Source organism: Notolepis coatsorum (assembly GCF_963971535.1).
Source record: "Notolepis coatsorum genome assembly, chromosome: 3".
NCBI classification, from domain to species: Eukaryota; Metazoa; Chordata; class Actinopteri; order Aulopiformes; family Paralepididae; genus Notolepis; species Notolepis coatsorum.
In genome coordinates, this window is record NC_140167.1 from 131,318,848 (window position 1) to 131,337,858 (window position 19,011).

General features: G+C 45.7%; 1 protein-coding gene across 1 annotated transcript in view; it reads left to right on the forward strand.

The window, feature by feature from the left end:
• Positions 1-364: 364 nt before the first annotated feature.
• The window catches only part of LOC311226003 (uncharacterized protein), a gene marked incomplete at its 5' end in the record, with an annotated part of 157,398 nt that continues 138,751 nt past the window's right edge, over positions 365-19,011 (forward strand). Inside the window, one exon of the mRNA XM_084311385.1 lies at positions 365-1,589. Coding sequence (XP_084167511.1) covers positions 365-1,589 — 1,225 coding nt within the window. The remainder of the gene's footprint in view (positions 1,590-19,011) is intronic.

Below are 19,011 nucleotides of genomic sequence, written 5' to 3' on the forward strand. Positions count from 1 at the left end.
AGGTCTACAAGTGCGAGGTATCCGTTCTGAAATCAAGCTCCCAGTAAGCTACACTAGGGAATACATACCAGCAAACAGATCGCATATACCCACAAGAGAAACGGCAAAGTCCTGGCCAGACTTGGAGCATCTTGCAGATGAGATGTCCCCAATACTCGACTGTGAGGTAGGGTTATTAATTGGCTATAACTGTTCCCAAGCCGTAGCTCCCAGAGATGTTGTCCATGGCAGCGAAGATCAGCCTTTCGCGCTCAAGTCTGCACTGGGTTGGAGCATCGTTGGCTACAACAGCGCTGCCACTGACTACGAAGATGAAATAGGTGTCACTCATCGCATCATCACAAAACAAGTCACACCTACCACCATGGCTCACTCAGAGCTCAAGTCTGAAGTCCAATTTGCCTACCGAACTCAAGTGAAAGAAATGATCTCTCCATCAGACATAATCAAGGTGTTCGAGTCAGACTTCGCTGAAAGGACAAGTGAAGAAGTTTCAATATCACAAGAAGACCTCCAGTTCCTCGCAAAACTGAAGGGAAGCATCAAGCAGAAGCCGGACGGACACTACGAGATGCCGTTGCCTTTCAAGGAAGAAAGGCCAAGTCTGCCAAACAACAGAGCATGTGCAGAACATCGACTGAAATGCCTGGAGAAGCGTCTAAAAAGGGATGAGAAATACTGCAAGGATTATGTGACTTTCATGGAGGACATAATTGCAAGAGGCGACGCTGAAAGGGTCACAGAGACTGAAATGGAAAGTCAAACAGCATGGTATATCCCTCACCATGGGGTTTACCACCCCCAAAAGCCCGGGAAGATTCGAGTGGTATTCGATTGCTCTGCCAAGTTTCGCAACACGTCGCTAAACGAGCACCTGCTGACTGGACCAGACCTCACAAATACACTCGTTGGGGTCTTGTGTCGTTTCAGAAAGGGACAGGTGGCCATCATGTGTGATGTGGAGCGTATGTTTCACCAGTTTCATGTCGCACCACAAGACCAAGACTACCTCCGATTCCTGTGGTGGGACAAAGGCAAGATGACAGATCCACCATCGGTGTATCGCATGAAGGTCCACTTGTTTGGTGCTGCATCTTCGCCAGGATGCGCCAACTTCGGACTCAAGCACCTGGCAGCAGAAGGAAGAACAAAGTTCAGCGAATCAACAGTGAAGTTCATTCAACGAAACTTTTACGTCGATGATGGACTGACAAGTGTGGACAGTGAAACCGAAGCGATCCAGTTTGTCCAAGAAGCAAGAGCGCTCTGCAGAACCGGAAAACTCCGCTTACACAAGTTCATAAGTAACAACAAGAAGGTGATCGAAACAATCCCAAAGGAAGAGTGTGCTGAAGGAGTAACCGACCTGGACATGGCGCTCGGAGAACACAAGATTGAACGAGCTCTCGGGGTCCAATGGTGCATCAGTTCAGACAAGTTCCAGTTTCGAGTTGCACTCGAGATGAATCCTTTCACCAGAAGAGGAGTGATGTCTACTGTAGCCTCGATCTTCGACCCCCTTGGATTCCTCGCACCTTTCATCCTAACAGGAAGGATGATCCTACAAAGGATGTGCCAAGACAAGATAGGTTGGGACGAGCCAGCTCCTGATGAGCTCAAGCCACATTGGGAAGCCTGGCTACAAGACCTCCACAATCTGTCTTCAGTGGAAATACCACGGTGCTATGCTCCATCAATAGCCAAAGAAGTTCAGCAGTATGAACTCCACCATTTCGCTGATGCTAGTTCATCTGGCTACGGAGAATGTTCTTATCTCAGAACTGTTTCCAAGACTGAAGAAGTCCACTGCACTCTTGTTATGGGAAAGGTGAGAGTCGCACCAATTAAAGTAACAACAATCCCAAGATTGGAACTTTCGGCCGCAGTAGTAGCCACAAGGACAAGCGATCTGCTCAAACGAGAGATGGAACTGGAAGACATACAGGAGTATTTTTGGACTGACTCAAAGGTCGTCCTTGGGTACATTAATAATGATGCAAGGCGGTTCCATGTATTTGTAGCTAATCGGATCCAGCGGATCAAAGCAAGTACAGAAGCAAGACAGTGGCGATATGTTGCCTCTGAAGATAACCCAGCTGACCACACGTCTCGCGGGCTCCCTGCCAAAGGGCTTGTGGAGTCAAACTGGTTCACGGGGCCCAGTTTCTTATGGCAAAGAGAACTCCCAAAGGAAGAAGAGACTAAGGCTGAAGACGTCGACAGTGAAGATCCAGAACTCAAAAGAGCACAGGTTCTTACGACCAGAGCTACGGAGGAGAGATCACTGTCAGATCGCCTGGAGAAGTTCTCAGATTGGAGAAGGGTAGTAAAGGCCATAGCAAGACTCAAGCGTCGTGCAAAAGAAGCAAGCGGTCTAAAGACAAGATTGGTTGAAGGCACCACTCTTGAAGAAAGACAAGAAGCTGAACAATTCGTAATCCAAGTAGTTCAAAGAGAAGCGTTCAGTGAAGAGATAAAGGCTCTAAGCCGAGAGAAAGAGGTTCCTGAGAACAAGTCAACCTACCTGCACACATTAAGCCCCTTCGTGGACAGCCTTGGTACCCTGAGGGTGGGAGGAAGATTGACCCAAGCCGCACTCCATCCACATGTCAGACACCCAGCCATTCTTCCAAAAGGACATCATGTCTCTTGTCTTCTAGTCAAGCACTACCACGAGAAGGTGTGTCATCAGGGTCGCGGAATGACAATCAATGAAGTACGCGCCAATGGAATCTGGATTCTCGGATGTAGTAGCGAAGTGTCATCTCTCATCTTCAAATGCATCAAGTGCAGGAAGTACAGAAAATCGAATCAGGAACAAAAAATGGCCGACCTGCCGCTAGAGGATGGAGAGTACGCCTCCATTTACGTACAGTGGCATGGACTGTTTCGGACCATTTTATGTCAAAGAAGGAAGGAAGGAGCTGAAGAAATATGGGCTCATATTTACCTGCATGTGCTCAAGAGCCATTCACATCGAGGCACTAGACGACCTTACTACTGACGCCTTTCTGAACGCGTTGCACTGCTTTATCGCAGTGAGAGGCAACGTAAGACAACTCCAAAGCGATCAAGGCACCAACTTCGTAGGTGCGCGCAACGAGTTCCAAGAGTTGATGAGAGGACTAACTGAAGAACGCATGAAAGACCTGGGATGCAGCTTCGTCATGAATCCTCCTGCAGCCAGTCACATGGGCGGTGTCTGGGAGAGACAGATCCGTACCGTAAGGAGTGTCCTCATGTCTATCCTTGACCAATCTGCAAGCCGACTAGACAGCTCGTCACTGAGAACGTACTTGTATGAGGTGATGGCTATTGTGAATAGTAGACCGTTATCCACTGTACATCTCAACGATCCATCAGGCCCAGAACCCCTGACTCCGAACCATATACTGACGATGAAGTCTTCAGTCATCATGCCCCCTCCAGGGGAGTTTGTGAAAGAAGACCTCTATCTTCAGAAAAGATGGAGGAGAGTTCAGTTCCTGTCAAATGAGTTCTGGACTAGGTGGAGAAAGGAGTACCTGCTTAATCTGCAACAAAGAAGAAAATGGACCAAGGACAGAAGAAATGCCAAAGTTAATGACATTGTCCTGCTGCAAGATGAGAACTTGCCAAGAAATCAGTGGAAGTTAGCGAAGGTAGTAGAAGTCTTCCCTGCTGCTGACAATAGGGTCAGAAGAGTTAAGTTGTTAGTCAGTGACACAACACTAGACAACAAAGGCGCACGCACATCTCAGCCACATTATTTAGAGAGAGCCATACACAAAACGGTACTATTACTGGAAGCAGAGTAATGGCTCATTGAAACTTTTTGTTTTTGTTTTTGTGTATTTGGTTTGTTTAAAGGGTTCCCAATGTTTAAAGGGTTCCTGATGTTTTAAATGGTTATGTTGAAAATCACATGTTATGTGATTGGTGGGAGTGTAAATGCAGCTGTCGCCTATAGAGGGTGCATGTTTATTTTTATATTTCATTTTATCTCATGTGACGTATCACGTCCTGTCTCACGCTCTGACTTGCCGTAGTTTGAGCAGATCTGGGCCCTGTTTCTTGTACCTGGATAACTGAGTTAGCCGGATAACTTTAACTGGATAACTGAGTTAGCCGGACTTTCCGATTTCATGTACGTGGATTTTCCAAATCACCATGACAACAGATCCAAAAGTTTGAGCCTGGTCGAAAGCAGAGTTCAAGTTCAACTTAGCCTGAACCATCGCCACGCCCCCGCAAAGAAGTGACGGCCCGTTTCCTGAAACTATTCCCACAGTCTACGATCTGCATTATACCATTCTGAATTACGTTCTTGTGCTCCATTCTTCCAGAGGGGGCTTTTGAAATGTAAAATAGACCCAAAATGCTGATACTAAATTCACTTTGTCCTAAATAATGCACGTTATATATACCGTGGCGACGGTGGCGCTCGCTCGTGCGATGTACACATTATGTGGTTATTTTAATTGTAACTGGGATTAAGATGTCTGATGAGATGCGCTGTTTGACGGATTTGAGAAATTGAATGAGCCGTTGACGTCACATTAATGAATGAGGATAAAGAGATAAACTTCATTCATAACAAAGGATATTCTAAACACGGGTCTCTCGTTCATTAATGTATAAACAATGAATTTATCCCATCTGGCACAGTGGTCCAGCGGTAGTGCTCAAGCCTGCCAACCCAGCGACCGGGGTTCAAAACCGGTCTTTCCAATATGATTTTTTTGAATATAATATTAATGATTATACGCCAAAGTAGCCTGGTTTTAAGTTAAAATATTATAAATCTACATGCATTGAGGATGTCATTCTTTATATAGCTCTCAACGTGCACCAACTTGAATTATTCCTATATTGCAAAAAGAAGGAGACGACTAGGGTCTTGAACCCCGGTCTTCTGTGTGAAAGTCAAAAGAACAACCCGTTAGACCACATTGGAGATAAGTTAAAGATTGACTATACATCAATCAATGGGTAAGAGAGCCGTATCGTAATTCTGTATAACAGTTAACTAATTATTTTCGCTAGCAAGATCTCATTTGATTATTCAATCCAGCAGGCAAGTTTAAAGAAATATAATCTGATTGATTGAGGTAATGAGGGACTTAAAATTAGCCTATAGATAACGCATTTAACTTGTCGGCGAGGCGATTGAGCCGTACTGCAATATGTTAATAAAGTTTTAAATCAATTAATCAATCAATGCCGCTAGAGAATCAGGATTTCTGCGATCGACACCTGCTGTCTTCTCAGCTGAGGCGGGCGCGCGCACTGATCCTGAGAATCAAGTCTGGCTTGAGTTAACGAGACTGAATCCACCTTCTTGGAACAGGAAAATCCCGGCTTCAAACATCGGGTTAACTGAAGCTGGATAATGACATCTTGATCGACTTAGTTGAACCACGTACAAGAAACAGGGCCCTGGCAGAACGTGTCCAGACATGTAAGAGAAGATAGTGCAGCAGATTTATGCACTTTATTTGTCAAAGCTAAAAGACTAAAGTACTAGAGTTTTGAAGATAACCCCTCCCATTGAGCTGCAAGCAGGCCAAAGTGGTTAGTAAAGTTTATTCACACTTTTCATTTGTTTTTGTAATTCTATTGACTGAATTGTATGAGTATTGACTGTTGTTATTTCCTGCATTGTAGTTCTACGGTGGTGATGAACCTGATGCTATGATGCTAACTAGCTCCAGCTAGCCTGTTACAAGAATATGCATCAATAAACAGCCATCTGTAATTAAAGAACTCGGAGTCCTCGCCGTGCATCCATGGGCGGCACAATGCCTGTGCCATTTATGGTGGTTAGTACACATTTTCTGTGTGTCACACCATATCCGGATCACATGTGTAATAAGAGGGCCAAATCTTAAGTTGCATTGCTTAATTGATATGTTGGTGTACACTATATCCTGCAGTCTATGTGGTGCCACTATGTTCTCCTCTAATGGTCTCCAGGATACCGCTGCTTGAGAATCAAACCAGGTGATCAGTGGTCTTAAAGAGAACGCTTTAAAGTAATAATTGAAGTCTGGAAAGGCTAAACCTCCGTCGGTTTTATTTCTCTGTGCAGTGGATCTTTTTAATCGTGGACGTTTAAAGATCACCAACAGATTAATCTTAACTTTGTTCATAGGACTTACCTGACCCCTAGACGATTGCACCTAATGGGTCTCAGACCGGACTCTCGATGCTCCTTGTGTTCAAACGATGCTATTGGTACATAATTATATGCATATGTATTGGGAATGCCCTCCTGTTAAGACTTTCTGGGAAAATGTCACCACTCAATTATCAGAATTTTTATCTCTGACCATACCGACACTGCCTTCTGTACTGTTGTTGAATGATGTTTCTCAGTTATCGACCTCTGTACATGTAAAAAGACTCATTTTGGCGGGTCTTACGGCTGCCAAAAAGTTGATAGCATCACGCTGGATTCAACCGGATAAAATGTGCCGGAAGGTATGGATTCTCACTCGATGTGATTTATCTAGAGATATCCACTGCACGAATTTTAGGTGTTAATGAAGCCAGCATAGCAGTCTGGGTAGCTGTGGTGGATAAGATAAAGGAACGCATATAAATTTGGAATTTTCTGATGTGGAATGAAGTAGTGGATGTATAGTCCAAGTGGGGGTCCTGAGGGGGGGGGGGGGGGGCGAGCAAGAGCCCATGTGTTGTATTTATTATTTTTATGTCTTTTAATCTACTTTTATTCTGATTTAATTACTGGACTGTCATTATTGTTATTATTATTTCTGTTATTGTCCTGTGTTTTATCGTTGATTATTACTGTTACTGTATTGTTTGTCTTGTTTCATGTAAAAAAAGGGAAAATAAAAAACATTTGTTAAAAAAAAACAGATATTACATTACATTACACAAACTAAAAACAGATATTACATTACATTACACAAACTAAAAACAGATATTACATTACATTACACAAACTAAAAACAGATATTACATTACATTACACAAACTAAAAACCGATATTGTCTGAATTACTAGAAAAAAGAAATGCACCACCTTTGGCTGATAGTAATTTATTAATATCTTAGGATTTCTTTTGGTCTAATAAATGTTTAAGGTTCTTAGATGGATCCCCTGCTGCCTCCTCCTCCTCTTCCTCCTCCTCCTCCTCCTCCTCTTCCTCCTCCTCCTCCTCCTCTTCCTCATCTTCCTGCTCCTCCTGCTCTTCCTCCTAATCCTCCTCCTCCTCCTACTCTTCCACATCTTCCTCCTCCTCCTCTTCCTCATCCTGCTCCTCCTGCTCCTACTCTTCCTCGTCTTCCTCCTACTCTTCCTCATCCTCCTCATCTTCCTCTTCCTCTTCCTCCTCTTCGTCCTCTTCCTCATCCGCCTCCTCCTCCTCCTACTCTTCCTCATCTTCCTCCTCCTCTTCCTAATCCTCCTCCTCCTACTCTTCTTCCTCCTCCTTCTCCTCCTCCTCCTCCTCCTCCTAATCCTCCTCTTCCTTCTACTCTTCCACATCTTCCTCCTCTTCCTCTTCCTCCTCCTCCTCCTCTTCGTCCTCTTCCTCCTCCGCCTCCTCCTACTCTTCCTCATCTTCCTCCTCCTCCTCCTAATCCTCCTCCTCCTACTCTTCCTCCTCCTCCTCCTTCTCCTCCTCCTCCTAATCCTCCTCCTCCTTCTACTCTTCCACATCTTCCTCCTCCTCCTCCTCCTCTTCCTCCTTCTCCTGCTCCTGCTCCTACTGAAGGAGAAAGGAGCTTCTTAAGGAAAGCAGACGAGGCTGGTCTCAATTATTATCGGCAGAAGTTTATTCAACTTAAAGCATTGGTTCAAGACAGAACAGAATTGATACAGAACAGAATTGATATGGAACAGAATTGATATAGAACAAAATTGATACAGAACCGAATTGATATAGAACAGAATTGATACAGAACAGAATTGATATGGAACAGAATTGATATAGAACAGAATTGATACAGAACCGAATTGATATAGAACAGAATTGGGTAGCACTTTATAATAACACCCTGTTATAATACATTTATAAGGTATTTGTAGATAATTAACTAATCATGAACAAACCATTTATATACATTCATAAATGATTATTAAATCATTTATAACTATTTGTATACCATATACAAAGTATTTATAACGCATTAGTGGATAATGAACTAATCATGAACAAACCATTTATATACATTCATAAATGATTATTAAATCATTTATAACTATATTTGTATAACATTTACAGATTAGTTCTACATTATTTATAACTCATTATCAACATTGTTTGTACTTGATTTGTTCATCATTAAATAATGTGGTTTAATGTGTAGTAACACATTTGTAGATGCTTTGAAAAATGGATATGAAAAAACGACTATACTGTATCTCCATTTATTTTTCACGTTCAACAAATGATTTGTTAAGACATTCATAAAACATATAAATCATTTGCAGATGCTATCGTGCGGGCCAATCTAAAGTGAAGCCTATTCATCATTAACAAGTGTCTAATACAGTTAATTATTTGTTTACTTTTTCATCACGTTACAAATGTTGTAGGCAGCTTTCGGATACACCATTCTTTGTGACATCAAACAGTGACAGAATTAGGACTAAAGATAGATGCAATTTTATTAACATATAAAATACATGTGCATGACATATAGTGTAACTTGGGGGAGCACTAGGACCCAGGAGCACCGAGCGAGACTTGATGTCATGTGTGTTGCCGTCTGTTTGAATGGAAGCACAAGTTATCCGTGCTGTTCCTGCCCCACGCTTTTAATAAGGTATGAGCAGGTTAAACACCTTTTTTTGTTGGTAAAATTTATTCCATAATTTCCGACCTACAAACAACTCTTATATGTTGTGTAGACGTTTGTGTAGATGTGGTGGCCGCTAACGTTACATTTGTTCCTAATGTGTGCTCAGTGTGCTCAGTGATGACACGACACAAATAATTATTACTCTTGTGTGTCGTGTCGTCATCACATACATACTGAGCACTGAGCACACATTAGGAACAAATGTAACGTTAGCAGCCACCACATCTACACGAACGTCTACACAACATATAAGAGTTGTTTGTAGGTCGGAAATGATGGAATAGATTTACCAACAAAAAAAGTATTTAACCTCCTCATACCTTATTAAAAGCGTGGGGCAGGAGCAGCAGCACGGATAACTTGTGCTTCCATTCAAACAGACGGCAACACAACACACGTGACATCAAGTCTCGCTCGCGTGAGACTTCCTCTCTAGATACTCTTCAATACCTGGCCACGGTGCTCCTGGGTCCTAGTGCCCCCCCATGTTACACTACAGTATATGTCATGCACATGTATTTTATATGTTAATAAAATTGCATTTATCTTTAGTCTTAATTCTGTCACCGTTTGATGTCACAAAGAAGAGTGTATCCGAAAGCTGCCTACAACATTTGTAACATGTGATGAAAAAGTAAACAAATAATTAACTGTATTAGACACTTGTTAATGATGAATAGGCTTCACTTTAGATTGGCCCCCACGATAGCATCTGCAAATGATTTATAGATGTTTTATGAATGTCTTAACAAATCATTTGTTGAACATGAAAAATAAATGGAGATACTGTATAGTCGTTTTTCATATCCATTTTTCAAAGCATCTACAAATGTGTTACTACACATTAAACAACATTATTTAATGATGAACAAATCAAGTACAAACAATGTTGATAATGAGTTATAAATAATGTAGAACTAATCTGTAAATGTTATACAAATAATTATAAATGATTTAATAATCATTTATGAATGTATATAAATGGTTTGTTCATGATTAGTTCATTATCTACAAATACCTTATAAATGTATCATAACAGGGTGTTATTATAAAGTGCTACCCAGAATTGATACAGAACAGAATTGATATGGAACAGAATTGATATAGAACAGAATTGATACAGAACAGAATTGATATGGAACAGAATTGATATAGAACAGAATTGATACAGAACCGGCGCCGGCAGAGAAGGAGGAAGAGAGAGACGTCCCTCCCCTTACATTGACATTTTATAGACATTCTAGAACAGTTGATCACATGACAACATGACAAGTTTAAACAGGCGTATCCTCCCCTAACATCTTACGATCTCATGATCATGACCCAAATGCTTCTGCACGGGATATGTCATTATGCCTTTGTTTGGTGCAGACAAACACAGCCCTCCACAGAGGCCTGTCAAAGTTAATATATTACAGAGTTCTGTGGGAGGCTGAGATCGATAGTAATGATGTAATTATGATCTCATATGATATAGAAACTATACATTTTCCACTACACTACACTACTCTTCCTCATCTTCCTCCTCCTCCTGCTCCTCCTCCTGCTCCTCCTCCTGCTGCTCCTCCTCCTCCACGGGGAGCAGCGTACTGGCTCATGTAAAATGGCAGGCCATGCATTATGCAGCAGCTTAGGCCACAGCGCTGGGTCTTCATGTCCTCGGCTACAGTCCACCTGTCGCTGCTCTGGTCGTAGCGCTCCACGTTGGAGATGGAGGTGAAGCCACTGTAGCCTCCGACCACGAAGAGCAGGTCGTCCAGCACCGCGATGCCAAAGAAGCTGCGGGGAGTGATCATGGCGGGCAGGGCACTCCAGGAGTCAGTCAAGGGGCTGTACGCCTCCGCGCTACGCAGGTAGTTTACACCGTCAAACCTTCCCACCTGAGGACAGGACACATGAGAGGAATGTTTTAGTGTGTGGCTCAGGCAGGCAGGCAGACACTGTATTAATCCACTTAGGGAAATGAGGGCATCACAGCAGTATTGCAAGTCAAATGATACATATCTATAAAAATATCTAGTATAAAGCATTTGTCTCCGTGTGCACCTACCGCATAGACTTGTCCTCTGTACGCAGCGACTCCCACTGCCAAACGCCTGCTGCTCATGGGGGCGATCCGAGTCCACTGGTTGGTGTCTGGGCTGTAGCACTCAGCTGTGAGCTGTAACCAGCCACCACAGATGTAAACCTGTAATAAGAAAGAATATTCTAATTTATTTTATATATTCCATTTGATTTCATTCTACTTTAATTGTCTGTTAATGTTGATGCACCAAAGGACCCAGACACATCTTTTGTATGTGCAAGCTTACTTTGCAATAAAGACATTTATGATTTCTGATCTAACGTTCCTTGTGTTCATCTAGCACCCTGTGTCCCTCAGTTCCACCCACCTTGCCCTGGAGGGCTGCTGCCCCGGCGTTGCTCCTGCGCTCCAGCATGGGTGGGATCAGTGTCCACTGGTCGGTTTCAGGCTTGTAGCGCTCTGCGGTGTTCAGGTCCATGTCTCCGTCAGACCCTCCCATGGCGTAGATACAGCCGTCCAACGCGACCACACTGACGCGACAGCGGCGTGAGTGCATGGGAGCCGCCTGCAGCCAGCTGCGAGTGACGGGGTTGAACCTGCTCACACTGTTCAAATACTCCAAGCCGTCCCGGCCGCCGATGCAGTAGACCAGACCGTGGAGATAAGCGGTGGTGTGGCCGCTCTGGGGACTCTCCCGCTCAACGCTCACGTCCATCCATCCACCGGCTCGGATATTGTAAGCCTCCATGCCACCCCAGCCTCCGATGGCCAATAGGACCTCCTGGGGCCGGCGTGGGCGCGTCAGGGGGTTTGGGAGCCTGTCGGAGCCAGGGGGGTTCAGGACGCTGAGGATGAGGGGCCTGCAGTCGTGGCTGTCCATCACCACAGGGTTGTTCTGGACGTTGCTCCTGAAGTAGTCAGGCCTCATCAAGCCCATGCGAACCTGGGAAGAGACAAGCAGACAGCGGACCACTTAGACATCGGTTGTAGACGGTTTCTGTTGCTAGGGAACAGTTTGGACCCAAATGTTTGAGAACCACTGTACTAGGGAACCTAGTGTTGTTTTAATGTAATGCACAGTAATACAATTCGTTTTTTCTTATTTTATAAATGTTTTGATTTTATTTTTATACATAAAACAGAACATAACAGTACAATAATAATAATAACAATGACAACAGCGACGACAACAATAATAACAGTAACATGAATCATAATGACCTTGACAAGAGACAGACAAACAAGAAAAAGTTAAATAATAAAAATAAAATAAAAAATAAATGTGGCTCAGGCACTAGCAACCATGTTTGTGTATCCGTAATACAATTAGTTACCTTGGGCAGCAGCAAAGGGATGTGTGTTTTACGCTCCTCACGGGAGTGGTCGATCCAACGGAGGATGGCCTCGAACACCGTCTCCTCACTCTTCACGTTCAGGTCATCCCTCTCGATGATGTCCACCAGTTGCTGCGGGGACAGCTCCACAAACTCCTGTGAGACGTGCAACATCTCCTCAAAGTGGCACACGATGAAGAGATGGGCCTTGCGCATCACGGGAGACTCAGGGCAGTAGTAGATGTCCGCGAACCTCCAGATGCAGACACAGTTTTCCAGAGACAGCTGGCCTTCTAGGAAGTCAGAGCACGCTCCTACTATGCCAGGGACGCGAAGCTGGTCTGCAGCCACCAGAAGCTCTTTCACGTTCTCTGCTGTCACCAGCACAAAGCGTGTGTAGGCGTACTCTATGATGAGCTGCATGATACCCGGGGACACCCCAGGGATAGTGTAGACTGGTATCTCTGAGTCGCTCCAGCGAGTGAAGAGGGCTCTGTGGGACGCAGAGTATAGAGATATCTGATGAGTAAACAGTAAGCAACATTCTGTCCTGTGTAGTAATTAGGGCTGACCCCTATTAGTCGAAATAGTCTACTAATCGGTCGAAAGGAGCTGTAGTCGACTGCCAACCTCTTAGAAGCGTGGCTAACGCTAATGGCACGCATACCAGAGGCCAACTGCCTAAGAAAACAGGCACAGAGGCACTGAAAAAGGATTTCACCCATCTAATGAACACACTAGACTAGACAAATATCAAGATGTATCCATCAGTGGACCAATTGCATGCTTTTGCAGAGGACAAGAAGCCTTCAGTCGACTCCTTCAGACATTAAGCACCCCCCACAGCCCAAATGGAATGATACAAAAATATATATATATATTATACTTTTTATTTCTTTTATTTTGTATAGTCGACTAATAGTCGAGTAATGGCAAATTTTTACCAATCATAGTCGATTATCCAAATCCTTAGTCGGGGACAGCCCTAGTAGTAATATATTTTCACTGAAGAACTTCTACAGTGAAAATATATTACTACTAGGGCTGTCCCCGACTAGACATATAGTATCTTTTTACAGTAGAAGTACAGTATAGTATCTGTTTACAGTATAAGTACAGTATAGTATCTGTTTACAGTAGAAGTACAGTATAGTATAGAATAGAATAGACTTTTAAGTAGCGGAGATTGCGTTCGTCACCAACGCTGGAGACGCTGGGTTCGCGTGTTCGAATCCAGCTCCCGGCGTTGTCACCAGCTTGGCTGGCCGTTCACACTAATACAATTGGCAGTATTAGGGCGTGGGGAAAGCTGGCGGGTGGGTCCTAGGCGTTGTGGACAGCGACCCCTATAGTTCGGTCGGGGCGCCTGCTCAGCGAGGGTAGGATCTGGAGAGAGGTAGTGCGGCCTCCCACACGTTACACTCTGGCTGGCTGCCGGCTGGCTGCACATGCGTCGGAGGAAAGCATGTGACAGTCTCCGGCCTCTCGGACCAACAGTAGGGGAAAGTGCGCAACAACCAGGAAGGGGGTTGGGAATTGGCATAATGACTAACCTGATCCTACTCGATCTCAGTGCAGCCTTTGACACAGTGTGTCACTCCATCCTCCTCCAAAGGCTGCACCAACTGGGTGTTGAGGGCACAGCACTTGACTGGTTCTCCTCCTACCTCACTGACAGACACCAATTCATCTCCCTCTCCGGCCACACCTCCTCCCCCTCCCCAGTCACACAGGGGGTCCCCCAAGGCTCAGTCCTCGGCCCCCTGCTCTTCATCTGCTACATTCTCCCCCTTGGTCACATCATCCATAAATACCACCTCAACTTCCACTGTTACGCTGACGACACCCAAATCTACATCAGTACACAATCCCCCCACAGCCCACCCCTCAGTCACATCGAATCATGCATCACCGAACTCCAAACTTGGATGACCCACAACTTCCTCAAACTGAACAGTGACAAGACTGAACTTCTCATCATTGGCACCAAAACCACCCTCACCAGATCCGGACCCATCACACTCACCATCAATGACTCCACCATCACCCCCTCCCCCCTAGTCCGCAACCTTGGTGTCCTCCTTGACCCCACCCTCTCACTTGACCCCCACGTCCGCTCCATCGTACAAATATCCTACTTTCACCTCCGCAACATCGCAAAAATCCGTCACTGCCTCTCCCCCCCCGCTGCTGAATCCCTCATTCACGCCTTCATCTCCTCCCGCCTGGACTACTGCAACTCCCTCCTCACTGGTATCACCTCCCGCTCCCTCCATAAACTGCAAATGGTCCAAAACTCAGCCGCCCGCCTCCTCACTAACGCCCGGTCCCGCGAACACATCACTCCTGTCCTCCACTCCCTCCACTGGCTCCCGATCAAACACTGCATTAACTTTAAAACACTACTCCTCACCTTCAAAGCCCTCCACAGCCTGGCCCCCCCCTACCTGACTGATCTCCTTCTCCCCTACCGCCCCACCCGTTCCCTCCGGTCCTCCTCCACTGCCTCCCTCACTGTCCCGACATCCAAGCTTAAAAACTAAGGAGATCGGGCCTTCTCTCGCACTGCACCCCGACTCTGGAACTCCCTCCCCCAGTCCATCAGAGACTCCCCTACACTCTCCACCTTCAAAGCTCGCCTCAAAACCCACCTGTTCTCCCTTGCCTTCAACCCCCCCCACCCCTAAACCCCCCCTCCCCTCCAACCTGATTGATATCTGTCTCCAGTCTTTTTTGTGCTATCAGGCTGTCTCCCCTGTTCCCCCCATGGTCCCATGTTCCCTTTGTTTTTGTTTCTTTGTTGTTTTTGTTTTTGTTTCTTTGCTTTCATTTCTTTGTTTGTACCCCTGCTCCCGACTACTGTCAGCGACTTCGGGTTATTGAGAAGCGCTATATAAATTAAATGAATTATTATTATTATTATTAACAGTGGGATGGGAGAAAAATCGGAAAAAAGGAGGGGGAAAAAGATAATAAGAAAAAAAAAAGATAATTGACTTTTAATTGTCATTGCACAGTATACAACGAAATTTCAGGGGAGCTCCACAGACCGTAGTACAATATATACATACATGAAACACATAACACTGTACATATAACAGAATATTTTAAAGGTCCCATGCATTATAAATGTCATTTTTCAGTCTCTAGCATTGTATTATAGTAATAGGAGTTCGTATCAATGTGTTTTAGGGTCTAAATACCATATTGGCGAATTTCTCCGTTTCAGCCCAGCCCCTCTGTGCCTCTAGTAAATTGGGTCATTTTGATTTGAAGTCCCGGAGCACGTCACTGGGCGCTGTGGATAGACACAGTGATGCGATTGGCTCTGTGGTTGGAGCTAATGCCCGCCCCCATTCTACCTAGACTAGACAGCGAGTGGGGCTGCGGGGCCGAGAGGAAGAGAGAGCCGAGAGGGAGCCGAGAGAAAGGAAGAGAGAGGGAGGGAGGGAGAGAGAGGGGGCACTTGGGGGGGGGGGGGGGACTTGCCGCACGGAGGTCCGCGCGACACACACCTCCGAACGGGAGAGTGATAGAAAGAAAAAAAGGAAGAGAGAGGGAGGGAGGGAGAGAGAAGGGGCACTTGGGGGGGGGGGGACCTGCCGCACGGAGGTCCGCGCGACACACACCTCCGAACGGGAGAGTGATAGAAAGAAAAAAAGGAAGAGAGAGGGAGGGAGGGAGAGAGAGGGGGCACTTGGGGGGGGGGGGGGGGGGGGGACCTGCCACACGGAGGTCCGCGCGACACACACCTCCGAACGGGAGAGTGATAGAAAGAAAAAAAGGAAGAGAGAGGGAGGGAGGGAGAGAGAGGGGGCACTTGGGGGGGGGGGGGGGGACCTGCCGCACGGAGGTCCGCGCGACACACACCTCCGAACGGGAGAGTGATAGAAAGAAAAAAAGGAAGAGAGAGGGAGGGAGGGAGAGAGAGGGGGCACTTGGGGGGGGGGGGGGGGGGGACCTGCCGCACGGAGGTCCGCGCGACACACACCTCCGAACGGGAGAGTGATAGAAAGAAAAAAAGGAAGAGAGAGGGAGGGAGGGAGAGAGAGGGGGCACTTGGGGGGGGGGGGGGACCTGCCACACGGAGGTCCGCGCGACACACACCTCCGAACGGGAGAGTGATAGAAAGAAAAAAAGGAAGAGAGAGGGAGGGAGGGAGAGAGAGGGGGCACTTGGGGGGGGGGGGGACCTGCCGCACGGAGGTCCGCGCGACACACACCTCCGAACGGGAGAGTGATAGAAAGAAAAAAAGGAAGAGAGAGGGAGGGGCTTCTCTCTCTCTCTCTCTCTCTCTCTCTCTCTCTCTCTCTCTCTCTCTCTCTCATGGTATAAATGATTATTTGTGTAAATAAGGTTATACGCCGACCATTAAGAAAATACATGTTAGTTTAGGAATAAGGGGCAGGTAACTATATAACTATAAGATTTATTATTCTTCCTGCTCCTTTTGTCCATGGAATGACTTTATGATTTTTTAATGAAGAAACTATGATTGTATTATTCCATGTGGCAAATAAAAACTCTGAACTGAACTGAACTCTCTCTCTCTTCCCCCCCCTCCCTCCCTCCCTCTACCAGTGCAGACTGTGGTCTGACTGTCACTCAAAGTGCTTATGGGCGGAGCCAGGCCATAACAGCCTGATTTCCTGAGGCTGAAAAATGATGGTTTCGAGTACTTGATTAGAAATATAAAACAATGAATTTTTTTGAAAAAAAAATTACAAATGTCTTCAATAGACTAACAGGAATTGTGTAAAGTTGCCCAAATAGTGCTAGGAATAGCAGTGCATAGCACCTTTAAATAATAAAGTGCATGATGAGCGGTAACATAGAGATTATCAAGTCCAGGTAAGTGCATGGTGCACGTTAGGGGACAGTCAATGAGCGTTTAACAGTCTGACTGCTTGGGGGGAAAAGCTGTTCATAAGTCTTGAACTCTTTGCATGTATGGACCGGTATCTCCTTCCCTCAAGAGGTGATGTGCTGGGTGAGACTGGTCCTTGATAAATCACTTGGAGCGGTGGAGGCAGCGGGAGGTGAAGACGGAGGTGATGTTTGGTAGAGGAGTCCCGACGATCCTGCCTGCCGCCTTCACCACCCTCTGTAGAGCCTCTTGCTCTGCCTTTGTGCAGCTGGAGAACCACACAGACACACCGTAGGTCAGCACACTCTCAACCGCACAATGATAAAAGTTGACAAGGAGATTTCGTGGCAGGCCAGCCTGCTTCAGCTTCCTTAGGTAGTATAGGCATTGCTGAGCTTTCCCGATCACTGAGGCGGTGTTGGTGCTCCAGGACAGGGTCTCACTCACACTGAGACCCAGGAACTTGAACTCAGTGACCCTCTCCACTACCTCGTTGTTGATGAGCAGAGGGGAGTGGTCAGGCCTTGATCTTCTGAAATCCACTATGATCTCTCTTGTTTTCTTTATGTTGAGCGCCAGGTTGTTGTTGTCACACCAGGCTGTAAGGCAGGGGTCTCAAACTCGCGGCCCGCAGGATGATATTTTGCGGCCCCCTATTTGACATCAAAGTTTAGTGTTAGTGCGGCCCGCGCGCAACCTTTTGCCGAGTCGTTGCGCGAGTTGGGCGTTTTATTTATTTTATCACTTAGGCTACCATAGCGAAGGCTCATGGCAGAAACGTTAGTGGTTGAAACGTGATTCGAGAGTGATACCAAGTGGAAGGAAATATATCCTGTCATCAGTGCGTATAGCAGGTATCCTTGAAATTCTCCGCTATCTCCTCTGCAAGCTCCTGTCCGGCTGCACTGCTCCAACTGTCTGTGTCTGTCTACTGCTTTGGTCCAATCATATTCAGCGTCCCGTCAGCATCCCCCCCCCCCCACCCACAGTCTGCGAATCAGAGGCAGAGTAGGGCGGGTCTTCACGAAATGCGTGTTGTCTCTTTCAACGGGTCGGAGTCAGAGCGAGAGTTGACAGCGCATATACAGGTAGTCTAATCTGCAGGTACTGTAGCGAGTAGCATAGTTTTGCCAGCAGGCAGCTAGTAGAAACATATGGCATGTTCAAAGATGGCCAGTAAAATAAAAGTCAACAGTGAAAATCGCTGCAATTCAAAGGTGAATGGACTGAAAAATATGCGTTCATCCTCCCTCCAACCAGCACAATGTGCCAAGAAACGGTAGCTCTTGTGAAGAGTGGCAATTTGAAACGCAATTTGAAACGCCAATACGAAACAAAACACAGTTATTTTGATGCAACCTTTCAGCACTAAGAACCACAAAATTAGATGGAATGAAATCATCATATCAAGCTGCAAGCAGAATTATTATTAAAGTTATGTCACAACGATAAAAAGCAACCAAGTCCATACTCAGTGGCATGGGTGTTGGCTAAACACAAGAAGCCATTCTCTGATGCATAAATAATAAAATAATGTATGACTGAAGTGATGGAGACCATGTTTGAAGGCAAACAAAAGCAAATCCTCCTCAGATAGCACAGCAACCAGAATAACTGAAATACTGGCTGATGATTTCATTAAACAGCTTTGTGATAGAATAAAAAAAATGCACAGTGCATTTCCATAGCTGTGGATGAGTCCACTGACACCACTGAGAATGCTCAGTTGCTGGTGTTTGTGAGGTTTTATGATGAGGCAAAGGGGTAGTTTGTTGATGTATTAATACATTTTTGGAATACTTGAAACCCTTTTTTTGTGGAATATTTGATGCGGCCCAGCCTCACCCAGACTCTACCTCCAGCGGCCCCCAGGTAAATTGAGTTTGAGACCCCTGCTGTAAGGTCTTCCACCTCCCTCCTGTAGGCAGACTCATTGTTGTTTGTTATGAGACCCACAACTGTGGTATCGTC